Below are 17829 nucleotides of genomic sequence, written 5' to 3'. Positions count from 1 at the left end.
GCTTATCCATATGTTTGGCCCCAAGAAATGAGCCTGAGTTTTGGTGCTCTCAAGCATCCCAAAATTTGTACTCCTTGGTCCATCAACGGGCTTTGTGAATACTCATGACTATCCATACCACAACCTGCTCAGCAAGCCCCAGGCATTCGTGTGGCTTGGGCCTACTTAAACTTGTAGCATGGCTTGGTGCTAAGATAAAGGTTTTCTGCTTGGCATTGCGTGTTTTTTGGCGTGCTTGTGCTCGAGCTTTGCCGTATTGTAATGAGCTATCGCCGGGCCAAATGGCACTCAACGGGATAATAAGCGTGGGTTCATAGAGCCAGTACATTTTACGGGCTTGTTACGACCTTTCTGCGTGGCGAGTTGTGTATTTGCTTGGCGTGGCATGTGGATCATAACTTGTGCAAGCGTACACGAAAAACTTTTGCGTATCCCAATTGGGCTTCTTCCTCAGTTAAGTGTTGTACTAGGCTAGAAATATATTTGGGCTTAACCTTAGATTTTTTGGGCTTCATTTATATTTGACATTTACGTCTAATAAATGTTTGATTATATTAAACTTGATGATAATTATTTCATATTTCATTATTATAATTTTTCATTATGAAAACCGATCATCGAATCCAATATCAATTGGATCGGAGTGAATTGGATTTAAATCTCTAATGTGATTGGATTGGCTTCGTCAACTCAATTACCAAAAAGAAGAAGAAAAGGAAAAGTCAATGTTTTCATAAATCCAGGCAATAAAAATAATCTCTGCGGCTATGGCTTGAATCGGTGGGTTTGAGTGTTTTTTTACAATAAAAAAAGTTAAAGTCAATTTCTTGACATAATAATTTTGAATCGATGGGTTTGGATATTTTCTCATGAACTCTTATATGCTGTGTGTAGTTCATCTTTAGGTTTCTTGTTGCTTTGTTGTCACAAGTATACTTAGTTTACCACCTGTAGTGTAAGATAGTTTCTTTACGGTATCACTGAATGCAGATGCTTCAAAGTCTAGTGTTGCTCGGGAGGCAGTACAGAATATCAGAAGAGCAAGAAAAAACTATGGCTGAACCAGAGGCAAGGCAGGTTCTGTGTGTCACAGTAGCCTACGACTTGGAAGAGCATGACAATTAGCTTTTCGGTTAGGTTTTATTTTAGAGTGCTTTTGCTTTTGGATCAATTTAAGTGAGTTTTTGGCTATATTTAAATTTTTTTTAAAAAATTGATATTTATTAATTTTTGAGTTTAATTTTGACTATTTTCAGATAAAAACACTGAAATAACATGAAAGTTATTAATTATAGGCTTATATGCTACAGTGCCCGCTGGAACATTGGTCAATTCTCACTTTACCCCCTCAAAGTTAAAGTGACCCACTTTGCCCCCTTGACCAAGGTTTCGTGTTTCACTTTACCACTATCCGTCAACGCCATCCAAAATTCCGTTAAAAAGCTGACGTGGCAGGGGTATATTGGTCAATTCAATTGAGCTGAGATTTTTCTCACCAATCTGAGGTTGTGACCTGTTCCCGTGGACCCTACCTCTAACGACTGATCTAGCTAAAACTGCTGATGTGGATTTGTGGACCCTATCTGAAACAAAAGAGCCGAGAGATGGCAAATTGAGATTGGGGATTTTAGTCAAGAAACCCCAAATTGGCTTCCTCCTCCCATAGAAGAAGATAAAACCCTAGAAATCAAAGGTTGGGTTTCCACGAAAATTGAAGATGAAGCGTGAAATAATGGACGGAGGGGAAGAGTTGGATGTGGCGGCACCGAGTTGCTATTGTGGAAAGATAGCTCGCTTACAAACTTCGTGGACTGAGGCCAACCCACTTCGAAGATTCCATGTTTGTCTAAACTCATCAGGGGTAAGTTTTGTTGTTCAAAGTCTGTGAATTGGGTTAATTTTTTTTATTAATTGCAATTAATGGTTGATGCAGAGGAGGAAAAAAGGATGTGGGTTTTTTGTTTGGGTGGATGTTGAATTTCCACCTAGAGAGAAGGCTCTGGTGAGTTGGCTACTTAGAAGACTGAAGGAACTTGAAAAGGACGTTGGGCGTCGTCAATCAAGAGAAAGAAAGTTAATGGGTTGGCTTATTCTCTCCTGGGTAATGTTTCTGTTGGTTTGGCACTTTCTGTAAAAGTTGCCACAAAATGTGGGCATTGGAATGGAGGAATTAGGCAGATTTTAGAAGTCTGTATTTTGCAACTGTATGTAAAATATCATGTATGGTACGTATGTAATTATGGAGGACCATGGTTTGATTTTGCAACTGTATGGAACTATGTATTTGTACTTATCTAATGAATGTGGTTTTAGAAAACAATGTGAGAGTCAGTTTATGGGTTTTGGTACTTGTGTAATGGTATCAAAAGCCTTACCAAAACAACAGTACCTCCAACACTTCCCAGTTTATAACATCAAAATTGCACCAAGCTGGAAACAGTTTATAACACTGATCTAATCATTACAAGTTATAATATCCATCAACTCCTCACAGTTTATAACATTACTTTCAATGAGGACCTAAGATCAAAATGAACACCAATAGTTGATACTATTGAAAGGGTTGTCCTTAACACTTGTCCTTAACAGTTGGACTTGCAAAATAACAGTGGAATGAAAAGGTGTTCATAAGAGGCATTTTAAGAAAACACATAACACTAGCACATCATTAGAATCTCCAAGGCTGATAACCATCCAACAAATCCTTCCGATTGGTAAATTTCATCCGCTTGGCAGGAGATTTGAACCTCTTTTTGATTGTACCACTGGCAAAAGGGTGTGATGAGCTAGCACTTGGTTGAGATCCATGCACAGTTTGAGAAGTTTGGGCAGGTTGAGAACATTGGGTAGTTTGAGATGCTGGACAAGCTTGCACAAATTCACTTCCTTGCACAAATTGAGATCCTTGCACAGTTTGAGAACCGCCATTCCTTTTGGTAAATTTAATCCTCTTTGCAGGAAACTTGAACCTTTTTTTTTTGGCAGTTTGAGAAGCTGGGGCAGTTTGAGAAGCTGAGGCAGTTTCAGAAGCTGGGGCAGTTTGAGAAGCTGGGGCAGTTTGAGAAGCTGAGGCAGTTTCAGAAGCTTGGGCAGTTTCAGAAGGTTGGGTTGTTTAAGAACATTGGGCAGTTTGAGAACACTTGCCAGTTTCCAACCTTCTTCTGACCTATACATTCAAACACAAGGCAATTTACATCAACTACATCCCATAACTATTCCTCTAAATATGTATAAAAGGAAAGTCACTTACAGGTTGCTTGGCTCTTGATTGTCTTGTAACCCTTTTGGTTGATGTCGTGTCAATTGTTTTCTTCACCTTTGGTTTAGATGGGACCTAACATAAGAAGAGAATCACTTGTAAATAAACCATAAAGATCGAAAACAAATAAGTATTGCCAATGGTTTTTGGGAAGAAACAAACCTGACTGCTACTGCCTTCTTTTGCCTTAGGGCAGCTCCTCCTATTATGGCCTCATTGTCTACAAAGTGAACACTTGGTTTCCAAGTTATACCTTTGCAACTTGGTGGCTGTAGGATTAGATTTGCGTGGTTGTTCACCTGCTGACGGCATCCTCTTCTTCCTTGGTCTCCCAGGTTGTTTGTGATAAAGTGGTGGCATCAAAGGAGGCCTATGACACTTAGGCCACAAGTCTTCACTTGTCATTGGGTGAACCATTGGACTGTAAGCTCTCATAAAGGCTTCCTTCTTGTAACAACCATGTACATAAGCAATATGATCCCCATTTAATTGCCCAATGGCAGCACAAGCATGCTTACATGGGATCCCAGTGATATCCCATCTCCTGCATGAACAACTATGCCTTGCCAAATCAACCACAACCTGACTTCCATCATGGTTTTTGACCTCATATAAACTCTCCCCAGCAAGCTTTGGAATGCACCAAGCTGATTCTTTCTTCGTTTTCTCCAAAATGCCAAAAATCCTTGGACCAATGTCATGTTTCCATCTCTCACAAGATGCTCTTCTAGTTGCCATCAACAACATAATATAGTATCGAATCCTCTCTAGCATGGTTAAAATGGGTTTGTCTCTGACTTCTACAATGGCACCATTAAAAGCCTCACACATATTATTCAAAAGGATGTCACACTTGGAATGAGTTTTAAAGTGAGCTCTACACCATTGTGATGGATCTAAGGCCGCCACCCAATCAAATGCAGCTTGGCTCAACTCTCTCATCTTTTTCATCTCAGCATCCCACCATGGGATGGTTGTGCTCCTTGCAATTTTCTCCATTTGCAATTTCAACACCAATCCTCTGTGACCAGCAAGCAAAAAATTTGCTTCTAAGTGTTTGAGGCAGTGTCTGTGCTCAGCGTTTGGAAATTTATCATGCACTGCTTCAATCAAGCCTTTTTGCTTGTCTGTGATAAAGACATATCCTGTGCTGTTTTCAATTCCAAGGTCCTCTGCCAACAATTGACAAAACCATGACCATGTCTCATAATTCTCCACCTCAGCCACTGCATAAGCAATAGGATACATGCCATTGTTAGGATCCACACCAACAGCAGATAACAATTGTCCAGGGTGATTTCCTTTGATATGACAAGCATCAAATCCTATCACTGGCCTACATCCCTGCAAAAACCCTTGTTTAACTGCAGCCAAGCAAATGTAAATCCTATGAAACCTTGGCCTTTCACCCTCCAACTCACATTTGATAATGACTGTGCTACCCACATTTGTCCTCCTTAGTTCAGCAGCATAATCCCATAATAACTCATACTGCTTTTCATAAGTCCCCTCAGTTATGGATGTTGCCTTCTGCCTTGCCCTATATTTTTGGGATTTAGAAGCTATCACAGACAAATCTTCTTGTACCTGCTGCTTAAAACTCCCCATATCCCAATTATGCAGTCTAGACAGTTGAGTAGCATATCTCTGAGCTAACCATGTTGAGTTAGCATGAAAGTTGTGGTCAACTGTCCCACAATCATGGACGTCAACCAACTTCTTCACTTGAACCCATTCACTTCCATTCACTGCTGAAGCAAAACAAACCCAGTTACATTTCCCTGCACACACTGCCCTCACCCTATCACGATCATTGCATTTGAATTTAATCATCCTCCTGTTTATAATTGAATAGTTTCTAATTGCTTTCCTAAATAGGCCAGTGGTTGCAAACCTTAAACCCAGCTTAAACACAGGGTTGCGCATGTCTGTTTCCGGCCTAAATTCATGAAATTTAGGCAATTTCCTCTTCCTTTTCTTCTGGTTCCCATCATCCTCGTCATAGGAGCTACTATCCAAGCTCTCAACATCACTGTTAGCTACATCAGTTGACTCCCGATCTTCATCTACAGGGGCACTTGGGTCTTCAACTACTTCAGGGTGGTCTACATAATTTTCAAAGGCTTTATCATCCTTTTTCAACAACTCACATTCATTTTCACTCTGCTCATAAGCACTGTCAACAAAATCAGGGTCATCTTCCTTATCTTCTTCACTGTCTTCACTGTCCTCACTGTCCTCACTGTCCTCATTGTTCAGGGGCCCATCATCATCACTTGAATCCCAGTCTTCAACTGTGCAAGCAGGCCCATGATTCTTAGTAAAAGGCCGCCCCTCTTTATCATTGTTCAGTGGCCCAATATCCTCAGTAACAGGCCCAATATCCTCATTCACTGCAACACCTTCCTCTTCAATGTGTTGTACATAAATGACCACCACTCTCTCATAAGAAAGTGGTACCTTATCACACAAACTTAACAGCTCACCATCTGTGTCTATATCCACTACGTCATCATTTACTACTCCTTTAAGTGATACTTTCCCTATGTGCCCAAGCAGTTTCACTTGCTCCCACATCTCTAACATATTTATATACTATACAGGACACCAATCCAAATATCCTACAGACCCTCCACTATAACACCACTTGTTCTGTTTGTTTTTCACAATTCTACCACCATGATGCACTTGAAAAGTGACCAACTCTTTGTCCTCTACACACAAACAAAAAACGTGTCTTTAACAACGACAAAATCGTATTCTAAGCCAATTATTAAAAGCAACACAACAAACATGTATACTGCATTCTAAGCCAATTTTCAACACCTACTAATAGAAAACAAAAAGGGGACCACATCAGGAAAGGTATATTGCATTACACCACACTGCCCCGACAGAACATAACACAAAAAGCCCTAAACACTATCCTTTCGTACACAATGCACATCACAATCAGGTCAACATTTTTTTTCCACATCACATGGCAAGATTCCTTTTCAGAAAACAGCCCTTTTCAGAAGAATCACTTACCGTACATAGGTTGCGCGTCTCCTGCTTCTAGCCAAACAGGCATCGTCGTCATCGAGTCGCGTCGCTTCTTCTTGCCTTCAAGTTTTTGAAACCAACTCACAGCGCTCTCCCTCTCTCGATCGTCTGCTCGCTCGAACCCTAGATCTAAAATCCCCAATCTCAATTTTCCATCTCTCGGCTATTTTGTTTCATATAGGGTCCACAAATCCACATCAGCAGTTTTAGCTAGATCAGTCGTTAGAGGTGGGGTCCACGGGAATAGGTCACAACCTCAGATTGGTGGGAAAAATCTCAGCTCAGTTGAATTGACCAATATACCCCTGCCACGTCAGCTTTTTAACGAAATTTTGGATGGCGTTGACGGATAGTGGTAAAGTGAAACACGAAACCTTGGTCAAGGGGGCAAAGTGGGTCACTTTAACTTTGAGGGGGTAAAGTGAGAATTGACCAATATTCCAAGGGGCACTGTAGCATATAAGCCTTAATTATACGGTGCGGTAAAAGATGACTGGCGCCAAGTTGATTGGCTGTAAAGTGGTGAGGTCATATTGAAGGTCGTTGGGGTTAGTTAAGACAAAAAGATCCAGTCACCCCACACCATGCGCCATCAAAATTTGGCACGCGCCGCGCACGTTAGCTGAAGCCCAAAAAGAAAAGAAATCCGACCTCATTTTTCGTCCATATAAAGCATAAACACAAGCCTGGTGCATATTAGCACAAATTCAGATTAAAAACAATAAAAGAATAAAACGAACAATGTTTTTATTAAATTAAATTTAAACCAATAATTCGCCTCCGGCAAACGATCTCCCTCCTCTCGTCTCCGATCACTCAGTAAGTCTCTCCAAACCCTTAATTCAAATTTATTTATCGATTTTGCTTTTTTCTTCATCTTTTTTTCGGTGCACGAGATTCAACTTCTATGTACTTAAAAAAAAAATTTGTGATTGGATATGTATGGATTGATTTCGGATTTGCGTTGATGAATTTGAGTTTTGTGGGTTGTAATTTTTTTTTTAGAGATTTGTAGCGAAAGTTTGACCTTTTACTGTTTTTGTAGTTTTTTTTTATTTTTGTGATTGATTGTTGATAGAACTGAGGGATTGATGGGTTCAGGTCAATCCATCCAATAATTGTTCAAAGTTGTTTGAGTTAAACGTTTACTATCTGGGATGATGATAAAGTTCTAAGCTTTTGTTTAATGGGTCTCAATTCAACTAAATTTCCAAGATTTTGAGCAACACTTTTTCCTGACAATTAAATGGCGCCTAGTTCTATGTCCAATTCAGTTTAGTTGAGCTCGGTTTGTTCATATGAAGAATGCTAACTACTTCAAATAAGTAATATAAGTATGTGAAATTGATTTTGTTGTATAATGTATTGGCCTTAGGGAGACATACCTGGAGAAAAAGTGACCAGGTAGCATGGATGAGGAATTTACAAGTGTGGAACCTCCATCTTTGGTTGATCTGTGCATTAATACTGCAATAGATAATATAAGGCACCTTGGAGATGTTGGTGAAACAGAACTTTATTTTCTTGAGAGAATTCTACCACATTGTACGGTCGATCAGTTGAGGCATGTAGAGAAGAGTACAAAAGTAAGTTGTTCCACATTGTTTTTATATAAATGTTTTTGTTATGCTTCAGCAGAAGTTCTGAGATGTTTATTAATTAATTCTTGTAGGGTAGAGATTTGAGTCCAATAACAGATAATTTGTGGAGGAAATTATATCAAAAGGAGTTTGGTATAGAGAGGACTAATATGGTGATTGAGAGGATGAAAAAGAAGAAAGTTTCATTCAGATGGAACCAATTGTATGAGGTGAGTTCCCTCATTCTGTCCAACCAAATTTATTTTCATTTAGCTTCAGTAGTCGAATCCCATTATTTTAATGTGTAGCTTAGTTTTGGTTACTTGATTTAGCATTTCTAGATCTGCTTTATATTTCTGGCTTATACGAAGAAAACAGGATAAGAATTTCATTGTGGGTGATTACTTGCAGGCCAAATTGAGGGAAGTGGATGAGGCTGAAAATAAAGTAGCTGACCGCTTGAAGAGCCTATATCAAAAGGAAGATGCTCGTAAGTTTACCTCACCGCATCTTAGCAAACCGAACAACAGTATACTAATTTCTACATGATTAACTTACTTACCAATCATTCAAATTTTGCAGGAAAACAAAGTCGGCAAGTTCGTATTTGCACAAAGGTTCCGCCATCATCGAATAAAAGAAGCTTTGGTAAGTATTTCTGTTCTCTTGTGATGTGTCATTTTATTTGAGTTCATCCACATCAGTCCCTTCAAAGACTAATACATCGTCAAATAGGGTGCAGAATAAATGTGTTTTCTTGGTTGTTTTTCTGATAATTCTTTGTAGGCAATGGGCCTGGCTACAATGTTACCGCAAAGAGCAACTTGATGAAGAAATCGAAAATAGATTTTCTTAAAAGGTAATGTTGTATCTTAAAATGATGCATGATGTGCCATGCCCCTTAGGCTTGTTAGCTGATGTTATTCCCTCAAGATGCAATTTATTTTATTGTTACAGTTTTTGTATATCATATTCAGTGAATCATCAAATTGTTCTGATAATTATCTTGAAGCCTTATGTTCAAAGATATTGGGTACTAGTATGGACCATCAGTGATTCTTCTCAAGATTACCCTTGTTGAGCGATAGACTTTCAAGATATTGACTTTGTTCTCCACTTTTTCTTATGAGCAGTCATGAGGTGAGAAATCTTGCAGCTATGAAGAAAAATTCGCTCCAGAAGAGTTACAGGTAAAATTCTTGGATGTATATTCCCTTACAAAGCTACATATAGACTCACTTCCAGCCCTCATTATATCTACCTTATGTTATACAGTGCCCCTACTGTGAAGCGGCCAGGTGAGTTTTCCGGGAAAGATTCGGCTTCAAGTTCTAAACAACCCAAGCTGATAGAGAGGAATTTAAAACGCTATCCTTTCTGAACATTTTCATCTGTGAAGACAAGGGTGTCAGATGGATTGCTCAGTTGAGCTCTGCAACTCATACCCTATTGAAGCATGGCTCCATTTGTAAACAATCTTGGTGGCTTCAATCTTGTTAGCCTCAACATGATTTCAGCTGTCCTCATTTTCAATTGTACCAATCAATAAAAATCGTTTTTGTTCTTCATTTCATTCTTTTTATTTTGATCATCTTGCTTTTGTAGTAATATTTCACATCTGTAACAATAAGAGATTATAATTTGATTGTTATATCTTAATTAGGATGCGGTTGGTTCGCGGGACAAAATGTTCGATACAGCTAGTTAAAAAAATTTAGCGTATTTTCCTGCAATTTTGTACCCGACTTTTTTGTTTAACAAATTATTATCAGCTCAAAGGCCACCTGCTGGTTTAATATTGAGATTTAGCTCAAAAACCACCCCTAACTTTGTGAAACCATACCAGGCAACCACAATTTTTTTATAAAGAAAATTAAATAAATCTGAAGCCACTCTTGCCGTAGTCTTATCAGAGGGAAGAATAATGTTGCAGCGATCAAATAACCATACTGTAGTAATTACACTAAACCAAAGACCTTCCAGTCGACAAATATTCCAAAACCTTGAACTGATGTAAGTTTTGTTACAAATAATTCACAATAAATAGAAACATACATGAAGGGGATGAAGCTTTTATTCTGAACATAAGACCGTCGAGCTAAATAATAATAGGATTCCTCTGCAGAACAAGAAGCACAACCAGCACCACACATCCTAGGAACAAACATATAAACTAGCCTCCCAATCAGAAAATGATATCATCATCCTTTTCCATACCCGCTGACAACATGTTCTGAGCTGAATTTAAGGAAACGCCCTTCTTCAAAGATAACTTTTCTGCAACCTGATCACCAGCAAATTGCTTGGCAGATGCCATCTGTCTTTCAATCTCCCTCTTCTTATAACCCTGTACCTTCTTTAACCTGAAAAAATCCTCCCTTTCCAGTTCATCCAACTCCGCCTTGATATAACTTATTGTATTCTCCAACCTAGGCTTCACAACATTCTCTAGAGCATTGACACGACGATTTGTGGTCTTGATTGCTTCATCAAGGGTTAAAAATGATGTTTGAAGTGAGGCAAGCTCCACAAGAACCTCAATTGCTTTCACATAGGCAGCGCGACAGAGTTGGACCTGTTGTCCACCTCTGGCCAATCCAGTGAGATCATTCTTGGTCTCACCTTCAGTAAAATATTCGAACTTTGGGAGCTTTACACCAGCAATGTTCTCTTGCTTTGATCGAACTTTAATAGAGGCATTTTGGACATTCTCAAGAACAATGTGCTTGATGTTCTCACCAGCTACGTACTTGGCTTCAGTAAGGGCAAAGGATGAGTTTTTCATAACATCTCCCATGGATTCTTTGGTTGAGACAATATTTTTAAGAATCTGACGAAACTGCACAGTTAAAGCATCGCTCTTCTTCTTGAGCAGAGCATGACCTCTTGTCGCACCCACAAGGCGAGCTTTCATAGCTCCAAGCATTGTAACTGTAGGAACCACAGTCAAGCGCTGGCTTTGGCCGGACATGTTTTCAAAGATCTAAACCATAATGGATATACATAATCAGGGATCAAGCAAATTCCGGATGGCAGTTAATACACAAAGGATGCATCAATCCAACACCACAAACTCAACACAAAAAACTCATGAAAATCCTGGAGAAAAACAAACTCAGAAAATAAAAACACAAGCATGTGTAAATTCGCAGTGACTAATGAACATGTATCGATTGCAATTTTGAGGAAATTTCCAATCTAGCCATGAATAGTCACAGGAATCAAACAGCAGATCCAGAACAATTGAGAGGACAAAAATCCCATGATATCCGTACAAAATTACAACAAAAAGAAAAAAGAAAATAGAAGACGAAATAAGGAGTAAGGGGAAAAGGGACAGCGCACCTGATGAGAGCTCCTAGAGAGTGCAGAGAATTTTTATTTATTAAGGGTTTGAATGAGAGAGAGAGAGAGAGAGAGAGAGAGAGAGAGAAGAGAAGAGAAGGGCTGGAGCATTCTATGATAAATTTTACCCTCTAAAGCTAACCTACATGATTTGATTACAAGCCCAAGACTTTAGGTGTGCCCGGATGATCAAAACTGATATCACATTCAATTCTATGATTTTGCAACACAAACCATAAATCAAATTCCAAGTCTCTGAATTGGGTTTTCACTGATTTTCCATACTAGTCTCAGCAAGCAAACAAAACAAAAGCATGAAGAAGCTCTTCACATAAAAACACTGCATTTTTTAAATCAGGAACAGAAAATCTGGATCCAAATCAGAGCAAAACAGCAAACACAAGAGAAAGTGAAAGAGAAGGAGAAAGAGATTGGAATCATAAAGATCAGAAATTGAACCTGGTGTGATCACTTTCAGCTAACGATGTAAAGGTCTCGCCGGACCGGAAATTGCCGCCGGTGAGTTAGAGAGAGAGGTTTGAGGCGAGCAGTTTAAATCTAAACAAGAAGTATGATTGATGGGTTGGGTTTGGGTCTGTCTGTGTCTGCGAAACTTCGGGTGATAATGGATTTCGGATCTATTGGATTCGGGTCAATAATGGAGTCCGCTTCGAAGTTATCCGGTTTTGCCAAAGTGGTATGGTAGTTTAGTAGTGGTAGGTCTCCCGCTTTAATTAGAGACCATCTTGTAAGAGAAAATAAAATAATCACAAAAGGAGGCTTTTCTAATAAAGATTTTAAATGTTTTTTTTTATAATGAAAATAAAGATTTTAAGTTAAGAATTAGTTAAGGACTTCTAATTTTCACCGTATATTAAATGTGTTAGTGAATTTAATATGCATAATATATGTAATCCAATAGTTGATAAAATTATATTTTAATTTTAGTAATCAAGGTATTTATCGTCTGAACATTTAAGTTTTTTAAAATTATTTATACAATGATATTAGGAGAGAGAAATCAAACACATGAATCATGATCTAATTAAAGTGTAAGAGTAAATAGTGTGAACTACTTAACCTATAAACCCTTTATCAAAGAAAAGATTTACTTCATAGCTCACCTCTCTAATGATATGAAGAGAATGTTTGGTGTTTCCCTATTTTTAATTTGTCAATTATAGCTTAACATGATGTAAAAATATGCTAAGGGAGATTTAAACTCGAGTGCAGGCACATTGTCGTGATCAACGGGCATAACTCACAACGTTTTTTTTAAGGGTTAAATACTAATATATGATCCAAAACAGTTTCATGCTCACACAGCTTTCGCCAACGTTTTTTGAGTACCCATAGTATGTTTGTCTTACCATTGATCACTTAAAGACCAAATAATATGGTCTAAAATGTCCAAAAGTCCTTCAAGTTCCATCCCTGGTCCAAAAATGATCAGTTTACAGTACGGTAAAGTTAAAATCCAAATAGTTCAATATTGTTCATACATCTGGACGAGAGGAAATATGTATAATCGGGTTTGGTAATATCAATCAAAGGAAAATGGTAAAAAGGTCCATAAGAATGTTTTGATCAAAATTCAAATTGGCAGAGTAACGGCATAGGAGGTCCAATTTTAGGAATAGCTTGGGAAATTACCCAGTTTAAGAAAATAGGATTAATTGAATTTAACAAATTTAAATTGGGCAGAATAATACTTTAGAAAGAGGAATAAGGAATTAAAAAGAATGAAATACAAGATAAGGAATAGGAATTATCTCGGTAAAATAGTGAGATGAATAGTAAGCTGAGTGAATACTACCCTATTGTGAATGTTCTTAACCTCTAATCCCTCTTCAATATATTTCTATCCAGCATATTTTTTTATTTCTCGAAACTTTTTATTATTATTACATTGCGGAAAGATAACCCAAGGGTTTCGATCACGGGTGCCAGGCAGGAGGAAAGGGGTAGGGCCACAACCACTGTGGTAACCTAGAATTGGCTATTTCTTGAAACTTTAAGTTTACGATGCAATGGGATAAGTGGTGTTCTACCTATGACAAGAATGCCAAAAGTTATTTCTCACCAAATTGTTAGAGCACTAAATGTTGTGAAATTAATTTCACATTTTCTCGTACGCACTACTAGTGTATAACTTTGAGCTTCAATTTAACATTTTTAGGATGACCACGTAAAACGTTGTCACTTTAGTACATGTGTGAAATTTGAGGTCCATCATGTATTATATTGAAACCAGAATTTTTTTTTTAATTTTAAAAATTGTATTTTATTATGATGTGAAAAATGACACATTTCAACTTTCGCACCAGCGGCCATGTTCTGATATGGCCACTGAGCATTGTCAAGGAAATCCAAGACCTCTTCACAAACTTAAACGCTTGCTATGCCTCGAATATATACGCTCACTTAATAAAAGCTTTCGCATCTTCCTCGTACACTACACGGACCCCACACATCTTCATCACTGTGCCGATGAATGTGAATGAAAATTCAAGCTCAGTGTGCATATGCAGCCACTGATGGTCTAAGAATTCATGACGTGGAAGATAGCATAACCAAAGGTGGCTTGACTCAACTTGAACATAGCTGAAAGTAAACACTTTACACATCCTTTGATTGACAGTGAGATAGCCATGAATGAGAAGACAGATTGCAAATCCCATCAACTTATGATCAGTAAACCAACCTGGATTCATGACGTCTTCTTTATGCCACAACCTGCTACGCCTACGGGGATCATCAGGAGATTCTTGACGGACAATCTCGACCCATTTCTTGGAGTAAGTCATGCATTGATAGCTTGCCATGTGAATTAATAGTTAAGAGAGATTTCTCAACAAGCACATCGATCCATTCCAATGTGTGCATAAAAACCGCAAGCGTCAAGTGTTTCTCATACTCGATCTGTGTCCTCTCCATTAAAGAAACATGCAATGTCTAGAAGAATTTTCTTCTCATTGTCATCTAGACCATCGTAACTTATCTTAAGTGTCTCAAAAATTTCTGAATTACAAACTTCTCTTAGTTTATCCAAAGCACTATTCCATGCACTTGGACCTCTCCCATGCAAAAAAGATCCCAAGACTTTAAGAGCTAGTGGAAGACCTTTGGAATAATTCACCACACGATTAGACAAAGTAACATAACCTGGTTCCGGGTAATCTTTCTTAAAGGCTTTCTTGCTAAAAAGTTGAAGAGCTTCTTCATATCCAGTCCCTCGAGCTTAAATCTTGAATCAATTCCAACAAAGTCGTCCACAAGACTTAATAATGTTGGGCGTAATCTTTTCCATACCAATTCAACAATATCTTTGACGAGCTTTGATTCGGACCCATGACAAAGAATAATAGAGTTATATAATAACAACTGGAAAAAAAAAAATTGTTATTGGCACTCCGAAAAAGTTACCATGCACTCATTTTCCTCTTTTCTAAAAATATAAGGGATGACTGCACGATGACCTTTTTGGAGTACCAATAACAGTTCCCAAAACAAAATATGTGATACTTTTCACTAGTTATATCATGGGACCTTAATCAAGCCAAAGCTCATTAATTACACATCAATGTATGCTGTGCATTTTATTATGAAGCCAAAGTTGAATTGTTTCGAATGGCATTTATGGCTGCAGGTGGGGCATATTTCCTATGTCCCTTGTTACTTGTATTATAATTTTTTTTTACCAAAAAGAAAAACAGCTATTGTTAATTAGTTATGCAATTTAGGTTTAGCAACCATTCATAGTTCTTGCACTAAAACTTGCAAATATAATTGGATCTATTTCCTTTCCTCAAACAGAAGTCACACTGACTATGTGTATATACAAATCATCAAATAAGAAAAAGGGCGTTGAAAACAAAATCAAAACATGAAATGTTACCAGTCCTTTGAATCCCATCCAGAGAAATTTGCCACTTTTGTTAAACCATATCTCCATCTTTGCACCTTCCTTTTGTCATCCTTAAATTTTTCTTCATGTTTAATGAAGGCTTGCGTAAGACTCCCTGTTTGCTTTTGCACATCAGAGGGATCGACATTGTAGAAAGTTGGTAGCACTGTTTCTCTTGCTTCCATGAATTCAAGAATCTGCAAAAGTTCATCCAAGCACCATGTTGACGATGCATAATTTTCTGAGAGAACAATGAGTGCAAACCTCGATTCTTCAATTGCACTAAACAGTTCTGGAGAAATAGGTTTCCCTTTTTGAAGTTCAGGGTCATCCTTGAAAGTTATTATTCCATGACTTTCCAATGCAGTGTATAAGTGGTCTGTGAATCGCTTCCGGGTGTCATCACCTCTAAAACTCAGAAAGACATCATATTTCCATTGACGATTGGAAGGGGAGGAAGATGAACAGGAAGCTCTGAAACGCTTCGGGGTGTCATGACCTCTAAAACTCAAAAAGACATCATATTTCCATTGAGGAGTTGAAGGGGGGAAAGATGTACGGGAAGCTGTGAAATGCTTTCTGGTATGATCACCTTGAAAACTCAGGAAGACAACATATTTCCATTGAGGAGTTGAAGTGGGGAAAGATGTACAAGTTCTTCCTGTGCTCATTGCCAAAGTACTCTCGAAAGCTTTCATCATCATTTTAAGACTTGCCGCTTGGATATAAAGTAGACAAGACAAGTTTCCTTTTTATTTTTTTGTGTTTTTTTTTTCTACTGCATAGAAAACAGAAATAGGAACGGTTTCCTTTGGTGAAGTGATTGTGGAAAGAGATTTATAACTATTCTATGAAGTGGCAAATATCAGTTGTTTTCTAGCTTGTTATGGTTGTTTGTGTCTTGGCTTCATCTTGTTCTGGAATCCAATATAGTTACACATACACACACATATGTTACCATTTTGGTTATTGGCATCCTTGTACAATAGCAAGAGAGAATACACACAGACACAAGCATGTATACATGGTAGCTTTTCGGTTATTGCCAAATTCTAAACTAGAAAGAATATATGATTTAAGAGCATGACGGGTATTGACGACAGTAAAACATCTATGACTGGCTTTTTGTTAGGCATTAGTGCCTCTTTATCATGTACATCATCAACAATAAATTAAATTAATTAGAAACGAACAAGCAAAATAGCAAAACACGTATGAAGGAAAAAAAAAAACATATCTAGGATTTGGAAAAGTAACGAAGACGACAATGGAGGTGTGAGCGTGAAAGGTTTTGAGAGGTTAATTGGAGTGGCTGATGAGGAACAACCAATGAAAGAAATGGGTATAACAGTTGGATTCTTTGGGACTTGATGAGAGGCTGAGAGAGACGTAAAGACAGAGGATCCACAAAGATCCAAGGAAGTCAGAATCATGCCAACTATTGACAAACTGAAGTTGTTTTCAACTTCAGTTTGGTCTCCTAGCTTGATAATGGCGACGGAGGTTGCTTTGGACGTATTTCCATTCTGTTTGAAGTGCTTGAAAGTTGGTTGGTTTTTTTTATGTGTCGGATCAATCTCCAAGTGGGAATTGTTTGAACTGTGGAGAAGATTCAACAAAGAAGATGGTATTTGACTCTGGAGTCAGGACATTGGTATTCTCGCTTGAAGTAACAGGTTAGGTGTTTTCTACTTTCAAGCGAGATACAAGTGGAGATTAGGCGGCTCTGTAACTTCCAGACGTAGCTCAAAATTGCGAGAACAACGTTAAATTCCGGCGTAGCTCAAAATGGCGTTTATACTATATTATCTGCAGTTGTTCTATCTAAGATATCAATCGCCCGATTTCCTAACAAATCCAGTCATATTTGGCATTAGTGACCTCATCTTAAACAATACATTATTATATGAGCAGTAAAATTAATTATTAACAACAACAACAAAAACTTCATTTAGAAATGAAAGAGCAAAATATGTAAGGAAAGAAAAACCCCAAAAATATATGGCTGGGTTTTGGAGCTTAACCTGGTTTCTTGGCAATTCGAACTGGGAAAAAGTTTCAATTGCTAGCTAGCCTTCAGACTTCACAATGTAAAATTAGGGATATTGTCAACTGTATTGGTTGATCATGGTGAGGACTGTTTGTTTGGGGCTTGATGAGAGACTAGAGAGGCCGAAAGACACAGGATGTGCAAAGATGCTTCCTCTCAAGTTCCAGCATCTTCCGTTCTAAGTGCATATGCATTAAAAAATTTCTTTTTTGTTCAAGTATGCGTTGATAATTAGGTGTACTAAGGTTGTTAGGTTGAAATAAAAATATTAATTCTTTTTTATAAATAGTATCGCCGGTCGGCTATACTCCGGATTTTTTTTAATAAAAAAGGGTATAGCCGCGCGGCTTTACTGGGATTATTTTTTATAAATTCTATTTTATAAATAGTATAGCCGCGCTTTTTGTTTATACATAGACGCTGTGATCTTTTTGTCATAATTGTTTTTCCCCGATTTTTGTTTATTAATAAGAGTAGTTTAGAGCATTATTCATTACAATTAGGCCATTATCCGAGTCTCTATTGTCCCCTTTTGAGTTTTTACTTTTTCAGAAGTATTACCTGTATAAAGAATTTAGTATTTTCTCGTTTAATACTCATATTGTACACACACATATGTATTTTTCATGTTTAATACACTTGT

General features: G+C 37.9%; 2 protein-coding genes and 1 pseudogene across 2 annotated transcripts; 1 reads left to right on the top strand and 2 right to left on the bottom strand.

Moving 5' to 3' along the window:
- Positions 1-6982: 6982 nt before the first annotated feature.
- On the top strand, positions 6983-9452 carry LOC110744482 (transcription elongation factor B polypeptide). The gene is made up of 8 exons (XM_021944460.2): positions 6983-7123; positions 7680-7890; positions 7977-8114; positions 8296-8374; positions 8467-8532; positions 8671-8743; positions 9018-9074; positions 9160-9452. The coding sequence occupies exons 2-8, from the start codon at positions 7714-7716 to the stop codon at positions 9263-9265; spliced, it is 696 nt and encodes a 231-aa protein (XP_021800152.1). The 5' UTR covers positions 6983-7123; positions 7680-7713; the 3' UTR covers positions 9266-9452.
- Positions 9453-9867: 415 nt separating this feature from the next.
- Positions 9868-11828, bottom strand: LOC110748741 (vacuolar ATP synthase subunit D (VATD) / V-ATPase D subunit / vacuolar proton pump D subunit (VATPD)). The gene is made up of 2 exons (XM_021948687.2): positions 11689-11828; positions 9868-10867 (listed from the first exon to the last, which is right to left on the bottom strand). Exon 2 carries the CDS (start codon positions 10853-10855, stop codon positions 10070-10072), a length of 786 nt encoding a protein of 261 aa, XP_021804379.1. The 5' UTR covers positions 10856-10867; positions 11689-11828; the 3' UTR covers positions 9868-10069.
- A 1821-nt stretch (positions 11829-13649) lies between these two features.
- On the bottom strand, positions 13650-17354 carry LOC110744492 (disease resistance protein RUN1-like; annotated as a pseudogene).
- Positions 17355-17829: the final 475 nt, after the last annotated feature.

Source organism: Prunus avium, chromosome 3, assembly GCF_965620075.1.
Source record: "Prunus avium chromosome 3, drPruAviu1.hap1.1, whole genome shotgun sequence".
NCBI lineage: Eukaryota > Viridiplantae > Streptophyta > Magnoliopsida > Rosales > Rosaceae > Prunus > Prunus avium.
Note: the sequence above shows the minus strand (reverse complement) of the source record. Positions and strands in the feature narration are given on the sequence as shown.

Bases quoted from the DNA above. Each gene is read 5' to 3' on its own strand.
- LOC110748741 (XM_021948687.2), bottom strand. From the start codon at position 10,855: ATGTCCGGCCAAAGCCAGCGCTTGACTGTGGTTCCTACAGTTACAATG.
- LOC110744482 (XM_021944460.2), top strand. From the start codon at position 7,714: ATGGATGAGGAATTTACAAGTGTGGAACCTCCATCTTTGGTTGATCTG. The intron at 7,891-7,976 runs GTAAGTTGTTCC...TAATTCTTGTAG, and splicing joins ATGTAGAGAAGAGTACAAAA to GGTAGAGATTTGAGTCCAAT. The intron at 8,375-8,466 runs GTAAGTTTACCT...CAAATTTTGCAG, and splicing joins ATATCAAAAGGAAGATGCTC to GAAAACAAAGTCGGCAAGTT.